The sequence below is a fragment of the Lithobates pipiens genome, unplaced genomic scaffold (assembly GCF_037356315.1).
Source record: "Lithobates pipiens isolate NorthernLeopardFrog02 unplaced genomic scaffold, aLitPip1_a1.2 Scaffold_18, whole genome shotgun sequence".
NCBI lineage: Eukaryota > Metazoa > Chordata > Amphibia > Anura > Ranidae > Lithobates > Lithobates pipiens.
Window position 1 is genome coordinate 220,507,654 of NW_027507758.1, and position 20,036 is coordinate 220,527,689.

Here is a 20,036-nt window from a genome sequence, read left to right on the forward strand (position 1 = left end):
GGAGGACTACAAGAAAACATATTTCTTCGCTAGTGAGGAAATAAAAGTTATATCGGGTTCTGTTCATATAGATATTCATATTTATGTAAGCTAAAACATGCAAAAAAACTTCTTGAAAAAAGCTTAATTTTTCACACCAAAGAGATTTTGAGACACTTATGCATTTTTAATGGGTGTGTGTCTAAGAAGTCTTCTGTGTTGCTGCTTTTGAACAATGGACTGTCTGCTTTTTTTGTTTTTGTTTTTTGCAGTCTTCATTCTTTGTGCCATACATTAATATTTTTGCAAGGCATTTATTAGGCATTTTAGGGGAAAAGCCCTCCCTGCATTAATGATTTTATCAACTGGACCTATCCATTTGCTTGCATGTGAAATGAGCCTTTTAAACACCTTTGTTCTTTATTTAGTTGTCTTATGCATATTTTCTTACGTTCATTTCTAGTTATCCTTCTGTTATATATTTGTTCTTTTTTTTTTTTACTTTTGTAATACTGAAATATAACAGTTTTTGGTAACGATCCCAATGTAGCTTAATAAATGAGACCCTGAGCTAAGAAATCAGATTTTTTACAATACATGTAGTTTATACAGCAAAGAACTTTCCTGACAGACTCCATGGCAGCCTACGTATGGGTTAACCCCACCTCTCCTACCTCATAGGACCCCACTCCCATAAATCTTTGCTTCTAGTCAGAGACCACGTTCCTTTTTTGTCCTCCTCCTAGGACCAAGGTTTTACCTTATGAAGTTGGATCCAGACCGGCTGGTTTGTGCACGAATTTCAGGATGGCGGTTCTTTCTGGAGCCCAATTTCCCAGCTATTAGCAGGGTGGGCACGGGCAATTTGATGTGATGCCATGAAGAGCTTACTAACCAGCCATTGGCTGGCAAGCGGCAATTTGGCCAAACGTCCTTGCTATTAGCGGGAGGCCCCCCCATTTATGATGCCCCGGGTGCACTATGAGTACTTCAAGCTCCCAGTACCAGGTCGGATCAGGTGTTGTGCGGGATTGGTAATGTATACACATTTTATCTATGGCAGCAGTTTTTGTGTGTTTGTACCGTTTTCTGTCTGTAGTCTTCCTGGTTATGGCGCTGGGACGCTCCTGCGTTCCAATCTCGCTGCTTCCTGCTTCGATCTGCGCAGCTGCCGAGTCTCGATTGAGATCGAGGCTTGGTTTGCGCAGGAGCGGTTGGGGCAAGATGGCAGCGGCCGCGCATGCGCGCGGGCATTGTACGACGGCGTCAGTCTCGGCGCAAGTACGCTGTGGGCGCGATGACGTCATCACTCGGCGGCAGATTCAAATAGCTGTCAGAGACAGCTATTTGATTGGGATGCTTTGAGCTCAGGCTGTGATCCCGGTGTCTGCTCTCTGTTTTCTCAAGGTATGTCTCCCTTTTTTCTCATGGTCAGTTGGGTCTACGCTGTTTTATTATACTCTGCAAGCACTGTATTTGTTTTTTACTACCTAGCTGTTTGAGTCTGCTGCTCTGGACGTATCGCCACCCCCCAGTGGCCAATCCTTATGCCGCAGGTAGGAATGAATCTTTTTTCTTTTCATTCTGCCTGTATTGCTTGGGTTAGGATCAGGATGACTTTGTCTTGCATGTTTTTTCTTTCCAGCCCTTCCAGGTCTGAACCTCAGTTATCAGCACATAAAGATTCACAATATCACCATTCCACGTCAAGTTCTAGACATATTAGGTCACCATCCAGACACCGTAAAGAAAGGCCTAAGTCTGAGTCTGGTCGCCGTGCTCACCGCCATGCCAGCCGCTCAGAGAGTAGAGCCTGCTGGGGATGTAATGCTCAGGTCCCAGAGGGTAAATCCCTCTGCGAGCTATGTTATGGAAGAGCCATGAAGGAAAGAGGAGCTGGGGACCAGCAAGTGGAAGCTCTGGTCAGGAGAGTAGTTCAGGAATCACTGAATAAAGCGGATTCTGATCAACCGTTTATCCCTCCTTCCGGTACGGCTCTAGCCACTGATGTTTCGGATACAGAGGTTCCTGGTCCCTCTCGTCATAGTCCCTCATTTTCCGGTTCTTCCAACAGTGAGACTGAAGGTTTGGAACTTGGTGCCGGTTTTGACTTTTCCTTAGTTCCACAGTTGGTCAGGGCGGTTAAGGAGACATTGAGATGGGAAGATCCTATAGAAGCTCCCTCCAAACAGAGGAAATACTTTAAACATCTCAAAAAGGAGCGTCCAAACTTCCCCTTCTTGGGTGAACTTGGCGAAATTATCATGGACGAGTGGAGTAAAGTTGAGAGGAAAAACTCCTTGATTTCAAAAATTTCAAAAATGTACCCATTTAAGAGCAATGAGGTGAAACATCTAGAGTCGGCCCCTCTCATTGATGCAGCCTTGATGAGGCTAGTGAGACATGTTAGACTTCCTCTGGAAGATACTGTGTCCTTCAGGGATGGCCTAGAAAGAAAGATTGATACGGACTTGAAACTTATTTATATAACAGCAGGTATGGCTTGTAAACCAGCCTTAGCCCTGGCAGCATTATCAAAAGCTATGAAGGCCTGGACGGATGAAATTGGTGCAACCCTGGGCAGTATGTCTGAAGAGTTGGTCAGGAGATCACCAATACATGAGCTGAGACTCGCTTCGGTCTTCCTGGGGGAGGCGTCCCTTGATATTATTCGCCTTGTAGCACGTGTTATGCTTTCCTCTGTTACGGCAAAACGTGCCCTATGGCTTCGCCCCTGGGTTGCTGATCCTGCCTCCAAACAGGCATGGTGCAGAATTCCCTTTGAGGGATCTTCCCTTTTTGGGAACAAATTAGATTCTGCCATTACACGCGCTACAGGTGGTAAGTCGGGGTTCTTACCCCAGGATCGCCGTCTCCTGGGTCAGAGGAGATCTCAATATAGGTCAGATCCAGAATGCGCTAGAGATGCCCATCGCTACAGGCCTGGTCGCGAATTTAAAAAAAATTGGTGGAGAAATCAGCCCTCTGGCCAGAAGTCCTCAAAGTCAGCTACATCTGGCGGACGGGAGCCTTCCAAGTCTTTTTGATATAGAGCCTGTCCAGGCGGAGTGGGTTGGGGCCCGGTTACTCCTTTTCCAGCACGTCTGGGCAGCCTCAGTCAAAGACTATTGGACAATCAAAACAGTGTCAGCTGGCCATTCCTGGGTCTTCAGCAGCCCGCCCATACACCAGTTTGTTCCGACAGTTCTGCCACACTCAGAGGAAAAGAGACAAATTCTCCTGTCTTATACAGAATCCCTGTTGGCCCAAGGAGCCGCCATTCGGGTTCCAACCGAGGAAAGGTTCAAAGGGATTTACTCCCCCCTTTTCATGGTCTTCAAAAAGAGTGGTTCCTGGAGGCCGGTCATCGATCTGACACACCTGAACACATTTATAAAGAAAGAAAGGTTCAAGATGAAGACATTGCTAACAATACGCCAGACGATCCAACCAGGCGATTGCCTTATTTCCATAGACCTGAAAGATGCTTAATTTCATGTTCCTATCGCAAGGGAGTTTCAGAAGTATCTCCGCTTTGCAGTGGGTCAAACACACCTTCAGTTTACATGTCTCCCATTCGGGCTTACAACATCGCCTCGAGTGTTTTCCAAGCTCTTACTGGCTATCGTGGCTCTAATCCGGGTCAAAGGGATTCGTTTGCACCATTACTTGGACGATCTGCTCTTGCTCTCCCAAAATGGACCATCTCTTGTCACATCGAGATCAGGTCATTTCTACCCTGACGGAATTCGGGTGGCTATTGAACAAGGAGAAAAGTCATCTAATCCCAACTCAGTCCTTAACGTTTCTTGGAGCCCGATTCAACACAGTAAAGAGTAAAATCTTCTTACCTCTAGAGAAGATTCCGGTGATTTGCGACAGAATCTATCTTGCAATGTCATCTCCCCTTCTCAGGGCCTCTCAGTGTCTAATGATAATAGGTACCATGGTGGCCACAGCTCCAATGGTGAAATGGGCGCAATGGAAAATGCGACCCTTTCAGAAGGGCTTTCTCCAACAGTGGGATCTGAACTCCAGAGATCATCTGGTTCGGATAACCCCTTCAATGAGGGAGAGTCTTCCTTGGTGGTTACAGCAGAGGAACCTTCTGAATTGCCATTCAATAGCCCCGGTCTCCTGGGTAACGGTGACAACGGATGCCAGCAGCAGAGGTTGGGGTGCTCTATGCTTGTCGGAAGTAGCCCAAGGCATGTGGGACTTCCCATCCCAGAAGGTAGTCTCAAATGTGCTGGAACTCCGGGCCGCCTTCCATGCTTTACAGGCTTTTCTCCACCTGACATCAGGATCCTCAGTCCTTCTAAGGATGGACAATACAACGGCTGTTTCTTACATCAAAAGACAAAGGGGCACCCACAGTCTTTCCTTGCTGAGGGAAGTAAAGCCAATCATGGCTTGGGCCCAGTCAAATCTGTTGAATCTAACAGCAGTCTATCTTCCGGGAATTCAAAATGTCCAGGCGGACTTTCTATCAAGGTTTTCCCTGGACAACAACGAGTGGTCTCTCCACATCGAGGTGTTCAACTGGGTTCTGTCTCTGGGAGTTCTACCAGAGGTGGACCTGTTTGCTTCCCCGTGCAACTTCAAGCCGGAGAAGTATTACACGAGGTGTCGTTGTCCTCAGGCCTTCGGAGTGGATGCACTGACGGACCAGTGGAGGTTCCACAAGGCTTATGCCTTTCCCCCGGTTCCAGTCATTCTCCGATTTCTGTCCAGGCTCAGATGGGAAGAAGTCGAAGTAGTAGCGGTTGTTCCATACTGGCCCAACAGACCATGGTTCCATCTCTTATTACAACTCAGCTACCAGGATCCAGTTCCGCTCCCTCTCAGGCCGGACCTCTTGTCACAGGGAACAATCTATCACCCTTGCCCATCTCAGCTCCATCTGATGGCTTGGTTTTTGAAAGGGAAAGGCTGGAGGCATTAGGCTGTCCTGACACAGCCATTTCTACTCTACTAAATGCCAGAAGACCAGGTACCAACAACGTTTATCAGAGGATTTGGGCAAAATTTGCGGACTATGTGTCTACATCCAACGGCTCATGTAGAGATCCGAAGATACGGGATGTTATTGGTTTTCTACAAAAGGGTCTAGACTTGTCCCTATCTGTAAGTTCCTTGCGGGTTCAGGTCTCTGCGATCTCTGCATTTTCAGGTATCTCATGGGCCAAGCATCCTCTCACTAGGCAGTTCTTTAAGGGGGCAAGAAGACTCAGACCTCAGAGAAAGCCAAGGTTTCCAAAATGGGACCTTCCTTTTGTCTTGGATTTTTTCTCAGAAATGCATATGGGACAAGCATCTATTAAGGATCTCTCTCTTAAGACTGCTTTTCTTGTGGCCATAACATCGGCCAAAAGGGTCTCTGAGATTAGTTCCCTAGGCTGCAAGGAGCCATTTCTCACCTTTTTCCCAGATCGGGCAGTCCTGATTCCTATGTTAGGTTCAAATCCGAAAGTAACAACCGTTTTTCACGAAAATCAGGAAATTGTCCTTCCAATTTTCCAGGCAGATGAAGACTCCAATATTCATCCTCTAGATGTTGGAGAAGTCTTAAAGCAATACCTAGAAGCCACAGCTCCTTTCCGGAATTCTGACCACTTATTCATCTACTTTTATGGGAAGAATAGAGGTTTACGTGCTTCTTCAAGAACTATAGCATCTTGGATTGTCCAAGCCATCCAAAGGGCGTATAAGGCTAAGGGTCTGGCTCCCCCAGAAGCGGTTACTGCTCATTCTACCAGGAGCGTTTCTACATCGTGGGCAGCTTCCCGTCATGTTTCCCCGGAAGTGATCTGTAAAGCGGCCTCATGGTCGTCGATTAATACTTTTATGACACACTATTGTGTAGAACCGGCTTCCTTGTCTTCGGTTAATTTTGGTTTGAATGTCTTATCTGTTGACGGTGCCAATTAAACCTTCTTTTCTTTAACCAGCAATTGCCCACCCGGGTGTGTATGGCTAGTCATTTCCCATACGTAGGCTGCCATGGAGTCTGTCAGGAAAACTGAAAATTTATATCAAATACTTACCGTAATTTTCCTTTCCTGATGGACTCCATGGCAGCAGGAGTTCCCTCCCATTTGCTGGAGTAGGCTAAGTTACGGAACGTGGTCTCTGACTAGAAGCAAAGATTTATGGGAGTGGGGTCCTATGAGGTAGGAGAGGCGGGGTTAACCCATACGTAGGCTGCCATGGAGTCCATCAGGAAAGGAAAATTACGGTAAGTATTTGATATAAATTTTCCGTTTTGAGGGTCATTCTTATAGATATGGGCAAAGAGGCGAAAGTGATGGGAAAAATGACGATTAGAACTGTAAAAGAAAATGTAATGGATTTTGCATAATTATTATCAAACTAAAATGTCTTAAAATCTAAAATTATTTATTTTAAATTACTTGACATGATTGTGGCCATATTAGTGCAATTGTGACAGAGAAAATTGAATACTGTCCGTGATACTTTTTTTATTTGCACTAACATACAATTTTTCAGGACAAGCTTTCGGTGTATGTCCCCTTCTTCAAGGACAAGCACATGCCCCAAGAGCTTTTCCTGAAAAATTGTATGTCCTTGTCCTTGAAGAAGGGGACATACACCGAATGTTTGTCCTGAAAAATTGTATGTTAGTGCAAATAAAAAAACAGTACTTAATTTTCTCTTATTTTAAAGTAATAGTCTACTATGACTTTTTGGAGTAGTGTTTTTTATAAATGCATAAAGATATACCCTGCTATACCATATACATTTTAGCAAAATCTTCTAAAATAATTAAATTTTTTTAACAGGCATTTACTGTTGTGGATTGCTCAGCTCTCGTAAAAGCGACTGTACTGGCTTACCTCAGTCAATGATGACAAACACAGAGGTACCAAAATCTCGAGGACACTATGAAATAAGAATGAAAGGAAATATGTCCCTTATTTGCTGGTACAATAAAGGGCATTTCCGCTTTCTGAGTAATGCTTATTCTCCGTTTCAGAAAGGTAAGTAATTTTACAGCAAATAAACCAGCATTTGCTCCCAGCCTGCATAAAACGAGAAATATTTTTCGAGAAACGAGAAATACGCTTAATGATACATAACATAACTGATTAAAACCTTTTATCTATATATGAATCAACCCATGCAGTTGCAGCTATTACAGATAGAATTAAAAACGAATGAAAACTGTGCGAAAATAATAATTATTTAATTTATTTATACAGAAAAGAAACGTTTAGAATAATCAGAGATTACCAAATATAGTTTAGTGATATTACAAATGCCGTGTTGCCAGTCTACAAAGATAGTTAATGCAAAAAGGAGATATGGTTACAATTGACATATACATGCTATCAAGGTATTTAAGACAAACCCTGGGATAGAAAAAGTTACAGAAAAGAAAAAAGACATAAGATGATACATTACCTAGGCAGCCCTTATGTGACCATGTTTCATCTAGACCGTTAGCCCAAGAGAAAAGCCGTGTATTTTGATATATACACATTTGTAAACCCCCCATATGCTAAAACTGCTACATTGAGCCAAGGAGGAGGGGGGGGGGGGGGGACACCAGCTACCATTTTATTCCTGTTCCCTTCCCACCTCCCACGAAGTAGCATTATTATGCTACCAAATGGTCAGAAAATAGGCTTTTGTCAGATAGCTACTCCAGATAAAATTACACAGCTGGGTATGGTGTGTCTGTTGATTCTAAACATGTTCTGAAACTAAAGAGTCATTGAAAGATCACTGTAAGCCACATTAATAATAAAGTCTATCATTTTCAGGGCTTAAATTTCCACATGAGACATTAAAACCTAAAATCTGATTGGTTACTATGCAAAGCTGCACCAGATTCTGTGTGCCCTAGCTTTAGTAAATCTCCCCCATAGACTTTAGTGACTGTCCAGTAAAGATTTCGAATGAGCCTGGAAAGTATTAACGTTGTCCTGGTCTGTGAATGCATCAGAGTTGCAGGATACTGATAACTAAACAGTAATCTGCAAGCACTGATTACAGACTAACAGACAGGACCTTACATAAATCTGGTATTTCTGACACTAATCCAGCTTGTTCTACAAATACATTTTAGCACTTCACCTTAAATGGGTTGTAAACCCTCGTGTTTTTTCATCCTATGCATTAATGTGAAAAACTTTTGACACTGACCAGCCCGCTCCATTTTACTCACCTGTGCCTGTTTGTTCCCCCAGCGGAGATGCACTGTACCTCTCTGCCCGTCGTCTCGGCTCTTGATTGGATATATTGATAGCAGTGCAGCCATTGGCTCCGGCTGCTGTCAATCAACTCCAATGACACAAGCGGCGAGACCGGCATTCTGTGTCTATTGACACAAATTCTGGACTCGGGAGCGTGCCCACTAGGTAACCCCACAGTATAGCGCCGCTGGGGGACCCCAGAACAGGACCCCAGAACAGGTGGATCATGGCCTCTGTGCAAAACGAACTGCACGGTAGCGCTAAGTATGACATGTTTGTTTTTTTAACAAGGGTTTACAACCCCTTTAATGGCAGGTTCCATGGCTTGAATCAAGAGTTTGTGAACTGGCCTGGGGAGAGTTCTGATTACTGCTGAGCTGGACAGTGATCGGTTCTGTAGATTGTGCAGTGTGATAAACTTTTTCTGCCTGCTCCACCCTGTTCTACTTCTGCTCAGAAGCCCCGAACCAGCCAGGCAAACTTTGACAGCAGCCAAACCTGGGAGGGATCCTCCTTCTGTATGGATACTGGTATGGATGCAGCTAGAAAGGAGGTGTGCAGTGTGCAGGCACAACCTCAGCTCATTGTGCGGGCTGTAGCAGAGTTTATGGAATGGGGTCGTGTGGCAGCCAGGCCATACCTCCTGCATCTAATTGCATCTGGCACCCCCTTCCTTTTCACAAGACTGCACCCAGGGCAGTTTTCCCTTCTGCCGACCCCTCCTCCCAGCCCTGCAAATAGCACATCTACTGCAAAACCACTGTGCTACACATACATGAGTCAACCATACTGGCGTTTCAACTACAAATCTAAAAAAAAACAGCAACTTATAGCTTGAATAACATTGCCACACTAGCAAGGGTCTTGAGGACTCAAAAAGCTGCAAAGTTCAGTTGTTTTTGAGACAGATTGTTTTTGACCAGGTGGTACAATATAAAAATTAGGACAATTTTAGGGTGATTTCTCTCAACCGGAAAAAAAAATTGCAACTTTTGCTGCTCTGTGAGATGTGCTAAACTCTTTAGCTGCCAGGTGATTTCATTTAGAAAAATTAAGAAAAGTCTTTACTTTATGATGTTGTTTTTCTGCCTTTGCATCTATTACAATGCTTATTATTATTTTGTTTTATTTATCTTCCTTTCTCTCTCCAGGAGTTATTATAAAAAGGAAAAGTGGGGAGATTCCTTGTCCTCTGGCAGTAGAGGCATTTGCTGCTCATCTCAGCTATATCTGTAAATATGATGATAAATATAGCAAGTAAGTAAGCATCAATCAGTTCATGCATAAAAATAATTTTTTTTTATATCATATAATAAACCATTGTCGAATGGCTCATGTGCCTTCCCGAGTATCTTTCCAGTTTGGTATAGTTTTATATAGGCTTAACAAGACTCACAGAATTTAAAAAACAAAGGACTGCTCGCAGTTTGTATCACTTCTTCACCAAGCTTTATTGCACAAACGGTACAATCTTGTATGCCTCCACCTGAAGGACTGCCCCTCAAAAGTGTTTCACCCATTCAGTCTTAGGCTGGCTATATGCAGTGTGAATTTCTTTCCTGCAACCAAATGTTGTAGGAAAAAAATTTGCATGATTTCCCCATCAACACAGACAGTTTTGACAGGGGAACCAGCAATTGGTTTCTCTCAGTGGGGGCATGCAGGGGAAGCTGTCCCCACCTGGAGAAGACAGTGATTATTGCTAGCAGGTATATCAACTGCTATTGATAATTTCAAGAGAATCCGGCAGGTTGGTTATACCCAAGTTGATCGATCAACTTGATACATTAAGCCTGCCCATTAATGGATCGAAGCCCAGTTGATTCCTGCTGAACCGGCCTAAATTCAAACCACGTATGGCCGGCCTTAATTATTTGGGCATGTCTAAAGGGTTATTTGGTTGCTTTGAACGTATTACTGAGAGTTTGTCTAGTCTGACATTTTTATCTTCTTTGTGCATCCCTGATTATTATAGAAGGGAAGTTTTAAAAGTCTTGGAGCGTGAGACTGGAAGTTGGAGAGGGATCAATGAAATGGGGGTATTAGTTTTATTGCATGTGATGCAAAATGGAGGCAATGGTTGTTGCTTGATTGTTGTATTGCAGTACACAGAAGGGTGTGCTATTGGAGCACATACTGTAGTGTGCTGCAGTGAAATATTGAGCTAACAGTGGCGGAGGAAATGCTGCATTGTTGGTGTTGTCAGTGGAACGGGATTAAATGGCAGCAGTGAGGAATATAGTGGGAGAGAGAAGGAGGGAGAAGTTTGACTATTTATGATCACTATTATTAGTAGTAGAAATAACCTGCATAGCAGTGCTCATACTCTATGACTTTATCGCATGATTGCACACATTGCCCTAAAGGGATACACATTGGTGGTATATTCTTTCTATTGGAAGCATTGGAATACACCTTTTATGTTTGTAGTGTAATCTATGGACCTTTTGAATTTCCATGTACTACTGAGCACTGTATCTTAAAGTGGTACCCACCTTCTCATATTATTTGCTTAACTGTGTTTTATGTATGTATTTATTTAGCATGTTTTAAGTGGATTTCACAGCTAGTACTGCTAATAAAACAAATCCTTATGCCTAAACACAGTTGTGCAACTTTGACATGTGTTAGTAAAAGTGTACATGTCATTGCACCTCACGGGGGTGATCCTCCCGGGGGACTTTGCTTTGCTCAGCGGGGGATCATTCCGCTTATACAAACAGAAGAAAAACAGCGCCAACCTAAGTGCAGTATTTTAGATCACAGGTATTTATTTGTAATGTAGTACACTCACTCTCTGTCGGAATGGTTCAGGCACATCACGTTTTACGTGTAAGAAAAGTTTGTGGGGGACATCACAGGGCTCCCGGGGAGAAGCGATCCTCTTTCTGCTGTTGTTTCCCGTCCGGTGGCGCCGGATCATTCCACTTATCCCCGCTGAGAAGGCAGATGACAGGTCTGTCTCTGCTCACCTGTCAGATATGTAAGTTATATCTTACTTAAAACATACTGACGCTATCTGACACTGATACTGATGTTCATTTTTTAATAAATCGTATCTAAAATACACTGACCCTGATCTTTTGACCCCAACCATTAACCCTGACCTGAACCTTTGACCCTGACCTTGACCTAAAACCTGAGACTGACCTTGATCAAACCCTGATCTACATATTTTTTGTTTATTTTTTTATTTTACACACATTTGTTTTTGTTTACATTTCTCCTCTTGCAGGAAGAAAAAGGTACAATGTATCTTTCTCTCCATTCAAGAGGAGAAAACACAGGGGTGGGTTGCACAGTGATTGATCACTGCAATAACCAGTCAGAGGCTTTCACAGCGATCAGGTGTTCACGATCCAGGCTTCCCAGTTCCTGATCGTTAGTACAGGGCTCAGGGCTCTCGCTGAGTTCCTGATCCCGTGCTGGGCGCGCACTGTGCAGTGTGTTCCCAGCACAAACACATGTACACGTATATGCGGCTCACAGAAGACCCACTTCTGCAGGGCTGCATATATGTGCACACATTACAGGAAGTAGTTAAGGATGATTTCTGATTTCTGCTGATTTCTTGCATCCCATGGTGTATACAGTACAGCATAAACCTTTACTCGTTTTGATAATATGTATGAAAGCACCCCATTTATTTTGTTCTAGGAATCCTCTCTTCTTCCCCCTTGTGCTAAAGGAAACCAGAATGAGGCCTGAGAGTCCCAGAATTATGTTTTTTTCTAGAACTTGTGAGAAGAAAGAGGATTCCTAATAAACAACATCCTCATATGCCTATAAAGACAGAGAGAGGTGGTCATTTTTACAAGCACTGCCTCCCTTCAACAGACATCCGTGAATGGGAGCAAATCTTTTGATTTTTACAAACGGTCTTTAAATTTACAGACAGTTGGCAACCCTACAGCTTAAAGCTCCACCCATTTAAAAGTGTAGCTGCTGTCTTTTAATAATCAGACACTCACCTGTCCCATGGTCCAGCAATGCAGGCGTACGAATACCCACCCCTCCCCCCTCATCTCCGCAGCACCAGCTTTCTAACTGTGGGCTGATCGTGTTATATTTGTACTTATCTATGTGCACTGTGTACACTATAGGTCTATCTTTCATTTATCAGTTTTTTGTTTTATTCACTTGGTAGCACGAGGGATCATACATTCATTCTAACTGTGGGTGTCCGCTGTGGGGGGAGAGGTGATCTTCCTTCCAGCGCTGCAGCACCAGGGGAGGAAGTGGGAGCTGGGTGCCTGTCAAAACTGGGTACCCGCCCCCCCCCCAAAAAAATGTGGCATTAAAGGGGGGGCACCAGCACTTGCATTTTTGGGTGGAACTCTGCTTTAAATACTGCGTATTTTGCAATAGTATAATGATCCTGGTTGTTCCATCGTGTGCTTCTGATTTTATCATTGCCTTCCTATTTGATCTGTTGGTGAAGTGTGTGATGTCATCAGTCTCTGAAATCTCTAGCCACAGATCTGTGTGTCTGAAGCCTTATGGATCTTTAGAACATTTTAACAGTACAAACATTTCCTACTAGCCTGCAAAATATAAAACAAAAAATTGTGAAAGAGAAAGTATTGTGCATTCTGATACGTAGCTAAACCGTTCTGAAATAGTTTGGTTTACAGATAGTACTTTTAATGTCATCACAATGCAAGGTCTGCTAACTGGTATGGTTAGTCAATGTCAAAAGCTGTCAGTTTGTGAATATCTACACAAAATCTTAATATTTAATAATATCTCAAACCAAAACCATACTTCCTTGAAACATTTCACCACTCCTGGATTGTTCACCAAGAACCAAGAGAGCTCCAGATAATGGGACATACTTCTTTGAAAGAGGTGGCTTACCTAAATTGTTACTATGAGTGACAACTGCCCCATCCTGATTCCAGGTACAAGCTGCTGTACCAGGTCAGTCAAAATTCATAAATCTCGCTCAGCTGGTTGTCAGGTTGGCACTTCCTGAGCTAAAGCTATTTGACATCCATTCATTCATTGTTGCCTACAACATAGGCAGCCAGCAGTTTGTAGTGTATGAAATCTACAGCATTTTGTATGTCCTCTTTTAGCCACCCATGCTGTTGCGGACTAGAGGCTTTTAACATATACTCCACAGACAAACATGGTGATTTTATTTGTTCATAGCTCACTACAATAGTATACCAACCGGTATACAGTCTGCAACAAATAATTCACTGTTTCTATGGATAATGTGGCTTAGAGGCTCAAGTTGGTCCCCGCATACTCCACCAATTATACTTCAACAATAATTTAATCTTAAATAGTAAGCAAATAAAACACAATCAAGTGTAATTTACAGACATTAATCCAAGGAGAGCTCCAAAAAAATATCAGAGTCCAAAATAAGTTCATAATAAAATTAATTCATAGCAAAAAAATAAATAAATTCATTTGTTTTGGGCCAAACACCCCCCCCCCCTTTTCTTTTGGGTTTAAGAATTTTGACTGTGCTTTAACAAACTCTGGTGAACAGATACCATATAAATCTTTATAAAGTTTCAGGAGGACAAGAACCTCCTTTGCTGCAATCACTGACATATCCAATACCTGGGCTTCCGATATACAGAGACATAAGGCATAAACATAAACAATAGCAGTTGTCACCTTTGAATGGCTGCTCCAGGAATGCATACATTGCATAAGATATACACAGGGATATATACATAGAACCTTTAACATGTGACTATATGGCAATGTTTTCTCTACAACACTTAAAAGCAACAAGTAGTAACTTTAAGGGTAGTATAATTGTAATCATTTAATTTAACTATCACTCTACAATTGAAATAAGCTAGCAGACCAAGTCTCTTATGATAGAGTCACACTTTTGTGCACACAAAGGTGTAAATAGGCTCTTGGGGTTACTGAAAAACAGAAAACACATAATTTGATCTGCAATGTCCTTGTTTTAAATCAGTGGCATCACTAGGGTTGGTGACATTGGGTGTGGTAAAACATTGTGTCACCCCCCCCCCTCCATCAAGTATAGTCCCCCTCAGTACAGACCCCCCTCTCCACTAAGAATAGACCCCCCTCCCCCAGTACAGACCTTCCTCTCTACCAAGTGTAGCCCCTCTCAGTACAGACTACCCTCCCTCAGTATAGACCTCCCCACTAAGTACAGACCCCTCTCCCTCAGTCTAGACCCCCACTCCACTAAGTACAGACCCCTCTCCCTCAGTCTAGACCCCCACTCCACTAAGTACAGACCCCTCTCCCTCAGTCTAGACCCCCACTACACTAAGTACAGCCCCCCTCCCTCAGTATACACCCACCTTTTTCATAAGTATAGACCACCCCCTCCCTCAGTCTAGACCCCCCCAGTCCACTAAATACAGACCCCCTCCACTTAATACAAACCCCACCCTCCACTAAGTACTGACCCCCCCTCCCTTAGTACAGACCCCCTTCACTAAGTATAGTCCCCCTCAGTACAGACCACCCTCCCTCAGTATAGACCACCCCCCCCTCTCAGTCTTGACCCCCCTCCCCTGAGTACAAACCTCCCTCAGTTCAGACCCCCTCCGCTAAGTACAGACCCCCCCTTCCTCAGTCCAGACCTCCCTCCACCAGTATAGACCCCCCTCCCTCAGTACAGACTCCCTTCACTAAGTACAAACTCCCTCTTTCAGTCCAGACCCCCCTCCGCCAGTATAGATGTCCCTCCACCAGTGTAGACCCCCCTCCCCCAGTACAGACTCCCATCCACCAGTATAGACCCCCCTCCACTAACTACAGACCCCCTCCCCCATCTAGACCCCACTCCTCTAAGTACAGACCACCCTTCCTCACTATAGACCCCTCTCCCTTAGTGGAAACACTTGGGTTATCATGCCCAAGAGCCGTTTGTTTCTATGGGGACCAAATTTTCGCCCTTATTGGCCAACCTTTACATGGGTTGGTGGGAGAGGAGCTGCATTTTTGGACATGATAGCCCCCGTACAGACACCATACTTTTCTATTGCTACATATACGATCTCCTATTTATTACTTCAGATGATAAGGTTCAATTGGATACATGGCTTGCCTATCTAAATGAGAATAAACTCAACTTGAGATTCACAGGGAATAGCCAGAAAGTTCCCATTGAATTTTTAGATGTTCAGCTCTCAGGAATAAATAATATGGTGGTTAACGGTCTGTACAGGAAGCCAACAGCTGGCAATGCGCTGCTTAGAGCCGATTCTGCACACCCAGGACACACCATCAGGGGTGTACTGTTCAGCCAGTTTCTTAGGTTGAAGCATCTGTGTAGTACACCGGACGATTTCAACAAAGAGGCTATCAACATGGCCTATAGATTTAAAGATAGAGGCTATCCCATCAAAACTATAAACAAAGCCTTTTCGGCAGCCAATAGTATTCCTAGGGTATCCTTGTTAACTGAAAATAAATTGAAAAATGTCAATAAGTACTCTTTGCCTAGGGACAATATTCCAATTTTTTCAACACCATTTTAGCACCGAGTTTGACTAAATCAGCAGCATAGTCAAAACATATTTGCCCATTCTGTTCAATGACCCGATGTACAGTGAAATCCTCTCAAGGGGTATCAAGACAGTGTCCCCTAGGGTACCTACCTTAGGGGGTCCCTTTCACCGAGTTTATTTACTAGTGAACCCTCGGGTTCCAATTGGCTGCATTTCAAAGGAAACTATAAATGCGGTATGAAGGATTGTGACTATTGTCGCTACATTAAGAAAGGCCAAGGTGTATGTTCAAGTGCTACGGGTAAAACTTCTGACATCACATCATTTATCAACTACAATACAAAGTTTTTAATATATGTGATTACCTGCAAATTGTGCCACATTCAAAATGTGGGTCGCACCAAACGCCGGTTAAAAGATAGGTTATATGACCACCTGTATGATATTGAAAAAAGCAAATCCACAAATGTAGCAAGACACTGGAACCTTGTTCACCACAAGGATGTCACAAGCCTTTCCATACAAGGTGTTGAAAGGAGAGGAGGAGACAAGTTCAGAGCACTTTGAAAACGCAAAGTGTTCTGGATATTCATGTTATACACCAGAATTCCTATAGGGCTAAATTTTGAGTGGGATGTTTCCCACTATTATGATTGAAGAATTTTTACCACTCCTGTATGCTTTAATACGCTTTTTGCCTCACAATTGTCCATCTCCCTTCAGGGTTCATATCCATTTTTGCTCTGTCACCACATGTCCATATAGTAGTTTTGTTTATTCCATCTATTGGTGAGATCACCATTGACATACTAATTCGTTTTTTACATTTTCCATGGGTTTAAGATTAAGTTCTTTTCTTCTTTCTACATATGGATGTGTGCGTGTGAGGGCATGTTTAAGTATATCACACACATGTTTATATAGTGTTTATAGCACTTATCCTCATTCCTCCAATATTGCTTCACTTTTTCCTGTCTTTTCTTTTGGACAGGACGTGGAAAATGGAGATGCTGCTCTCCTCCCTTCTTTTTGCAACTTTTTCCCATCAGTTGCTGTTTGCAATATTGTTCATATATAACAGGCTTCTTACAACTTACCAGATTTCCTACAGGGTTAAATTTTGAGTGGGGTGTTTCCCACCATTATGATTGATGGAGTTATTTAGAATAATTTCTTTTCCGCTCCTATATCCTTTGGTATGCTTTTTTGCCTCATAATTGTCTCCCTTCAGGGTTTATTTCCATCATTGTCTTGTCACCACACGTCCATGTAGCAGTTTAGTTTATTCCATCTATCGGTGAGATCACCATAGACATACTAATTTGTTGTCTTTTTTTTTTTTTTTTTTTGTGTTTTTTGCTTTTTTACATTTTTGAGGGGTTTAAGATTTAGTTCTCTTCTTCTTTCTACATATGGATGTGTGCTGGCTCAACATTGATATTGATATGCCCTTCAATATGTGTACCTGTTTTGTAGACAGCTTTAGGATGCACAGTTTTGTTTGGACACATGTTAAATGCCACGTACACACGAGCGGAATGTCCGACAGAAAAAGTCTGACGGAAGCTTTTCATCGTATATTCCAATCATGTGTATGCCTCATCTGACTTTTTTTTTTCCAAAAATTCTGAAGGACCTAGAAATAGAAATGTTCTAAATATTTTTGATGGAACCAATTCCTATCGGGAAAACCGCTCGTCTGTATGCTGTTCCGACAGACCAAAAACAACACATGCTCTGAAGTATGAGATGGAAGCTATTGGCTACTGGTTATTGAACTTCCTTTTTCTACATCCGTCATACATGTTGTACGTCACTGGGTTCTTGACGATCAGACTTTGGTGTGATCGTGTGTACGCAGGATAGTTTCAGCGGAATTCCATCTGAACTCCGTCAGAAAAACCTTCAGAGTTTATTCCGATGGGAAAACTGGTCGTGTGTACAGGGCATAAGTATATCATACATATGTTTATATAGATTTCATAGTGTTTATCCTCATGCCTCCAACTCTGCTTTATGTCCTCCTGTCTTTTCTTTTGGACAGGACATGGAAAACAGATGCTGCTTTCCTTCCTCATTTTTTGCACCTCTTTCCCATCAATTTGCTGTTTATAATGTTGTTTATACATAACAGGCTTTTTACAACTTTTGTTTGTTGTGGGTTTTTCCCTTTTAATATGCGTGCAATTTTCATGCAGGTTACTGGTATTAATTATGTAAATAATCACAGATATCCGCGCTTATGGATGATGAACTGCAGCCCCCCTAAAAAAAAGCCAAACAATATAAATCTTTCTGGAAAGGTATGGTGCTGTTCAAATACGTAGTGGATGCAAGTACATATGCATCGGGAAAATATGCATGTAAACTAAATACCACAAAAAATGTGTGTGTATGGTGAATACAACAATGAGCTTAAAGTGCAATATAAAGTGCAATGCGCATATCAGGTAAAAAGTAAATAGAAAATGTCAAATGTGAAGTAATCAGTGCAAAGTGATCAATTGCAAGAACATAAATATGATCTCAAAAAGTTCCACAAAAAATACATGCATGAAAAAATATAAAACAAATATATATAAATGTGTATAGAATTGTATACTCTTATAGCAGCAGAAATTATAATATTACTACTAATAGTGATACTGTGCGAGAAAAAGTAGATAAAAAAACAAAACTATATGAATAATAAATAAATGTCCAAAATATTAAAGTGTCCAAAAAATTTGGAATATAAAAAATGAGTGAAGGACGAAGTGACCACAGTCAATAAATGAAAATCCGTACAGAAAAGGGCAACAATTAAGGTGACTCTTCAATGCTCCCCTCCTTCATTCACTTCCCCCTTTTTTAATTGCACTCACCAGAGCACCTCACCCCTGCAGGAGTAACAGGCGTAATATTCCAATCCAGAAGGTGATATCCCCCTTGCCAGGATATCCCTTTAATCCAGATGACCTTCCACCGTTGTTCTCCTCTCAGGGATGATTAGAATTCCTCAGCAGCAGTGCATTCACATACATGCGAAAGGATGAGCCTCATAGTGTGAATCCGTCATAAGATGTATTTATTTATATTAAAAAAGTAACTAATTAAAATAGTAGATACGAGCCACAACACTTCAAAACATATGCCAAAGTTCAAAAACACAAACTCCCGCAGTTAAAGCGTTGTTCGGCATACGTTCCATGACCGACCTGTGCAAAACAATGTTCCTTGTCAACCTGGAAGGTGAGGGTGTCAGACTTGAGATCCCAAGTAAGTCCCAGGCTGCGCTGTATTGGTAGCGAATCTGTAGGCAGGTCTAGGTCTTTCAAATCACTTGCGTGATCTTGAGAGGGGAATTACATAACAGCCTTGCTGTTTGAATCTACCTTTTGCAACCTAAGGTTTGAACAGGCAAGTGTGGTTTGGGTCCTCTTAAGTAGATTTATTGCAGCCTCAGATGATGGAAATTACTTCAGGCCATCCTCTACATAAAAGTCTCTCTCAATGAACTGTCTAACATCTTGCCCATAATCTTTCACCTTCTTGGGCAGATAGCTTAAGTCCATAGATGGCAACAGCAGGGGATGGGCTATTGCCAAAAACTTGCACTTTCATGCAGTATTCTATAAACCTCTTTAGTGGGGTTGTTGTCCTTAAACCAGAAGAATCTCAGAAAGTTTCTGTGCTCTTCCTTGACTTGAAAACTGTGAAACATTTGTTGTATGTCAGCACCTATGGCAATGGCTTTCTTTGCGGAATCTATTGAGAATGCCAAGAAGTGTGTTGAGATCTGGTCCTTTTAAGAGGATGTCATTGAGAGAGATTCCTTTGTACTGGGAGCTGGAGTCAAATACTACTCGTATTTTCCCTGGCTTCTTGGAGTCGTAATCACCGAAGGTAGGTACCAGCACTCTTCTTTCTTTCAGTGGTGGGGCCTTCAAACATCTTACTCATGAACGAGAAGAAATGCTCTTTCATTTCTGGTTTACTTTGAAAATTGCGCCTGAGAGAAGAAAGGTGTTTTAGAGCCTGTAGTCTGTTAGGAAGACACAGTCTCTTTGTTTTGAAAGTGAGGGGTGCTACCCAGCTGTTTGCATCATTTTTTAGAATCCATGTTCTGTTATCTTTAAGAAGATGTGATCTTCAATAGATAGGACAATTTTGTGGTATTCTTTTGTCTTTTTGAAAACCGAACATCCCAACTGATCTATGTCTTCATCACAGGGAAAATTGCTAGTGTAAAGGTTGGAATGTATGAAACTCACAGGTTTCTCTTTTATGATGAATCTGTTGGGGCAAGGTTGGAAAAGGATTGGACGCCCATTCTCTAATGTCCTTGTAAAAAGAGTTCACACTGGTTGGTTTGTGAGCATTTCCTAGGCAAACATTG

General features: G+C 42.5%; 1 protein-coding gene across 1 annotated transcript in view; it reads left to right on the plus strand.

The window, feature by feature from the left end:
• Window positions 1–20,036, plus strand: part of PGBD5 (piggyBac transposable element derived 5) — a 265,648-nt gene that overhangs the window by 230,730 nt on the left and 14,882 nt on the right. The window contains exons 5-6 of the mRNA XM_077486583.1: window positions 6,783–6,980; window positions 9,350–9,455. Of these exons, the coding sequence (XP_077342709.1) occupies window positions 6,783–6,980; window positions 9,350–9,455 (304 nt within the window). The remainder of the gene's footprint in view (window positions 1–6,782; window positions 6,981–9,349; window positions 9,456–20,036) is intronic.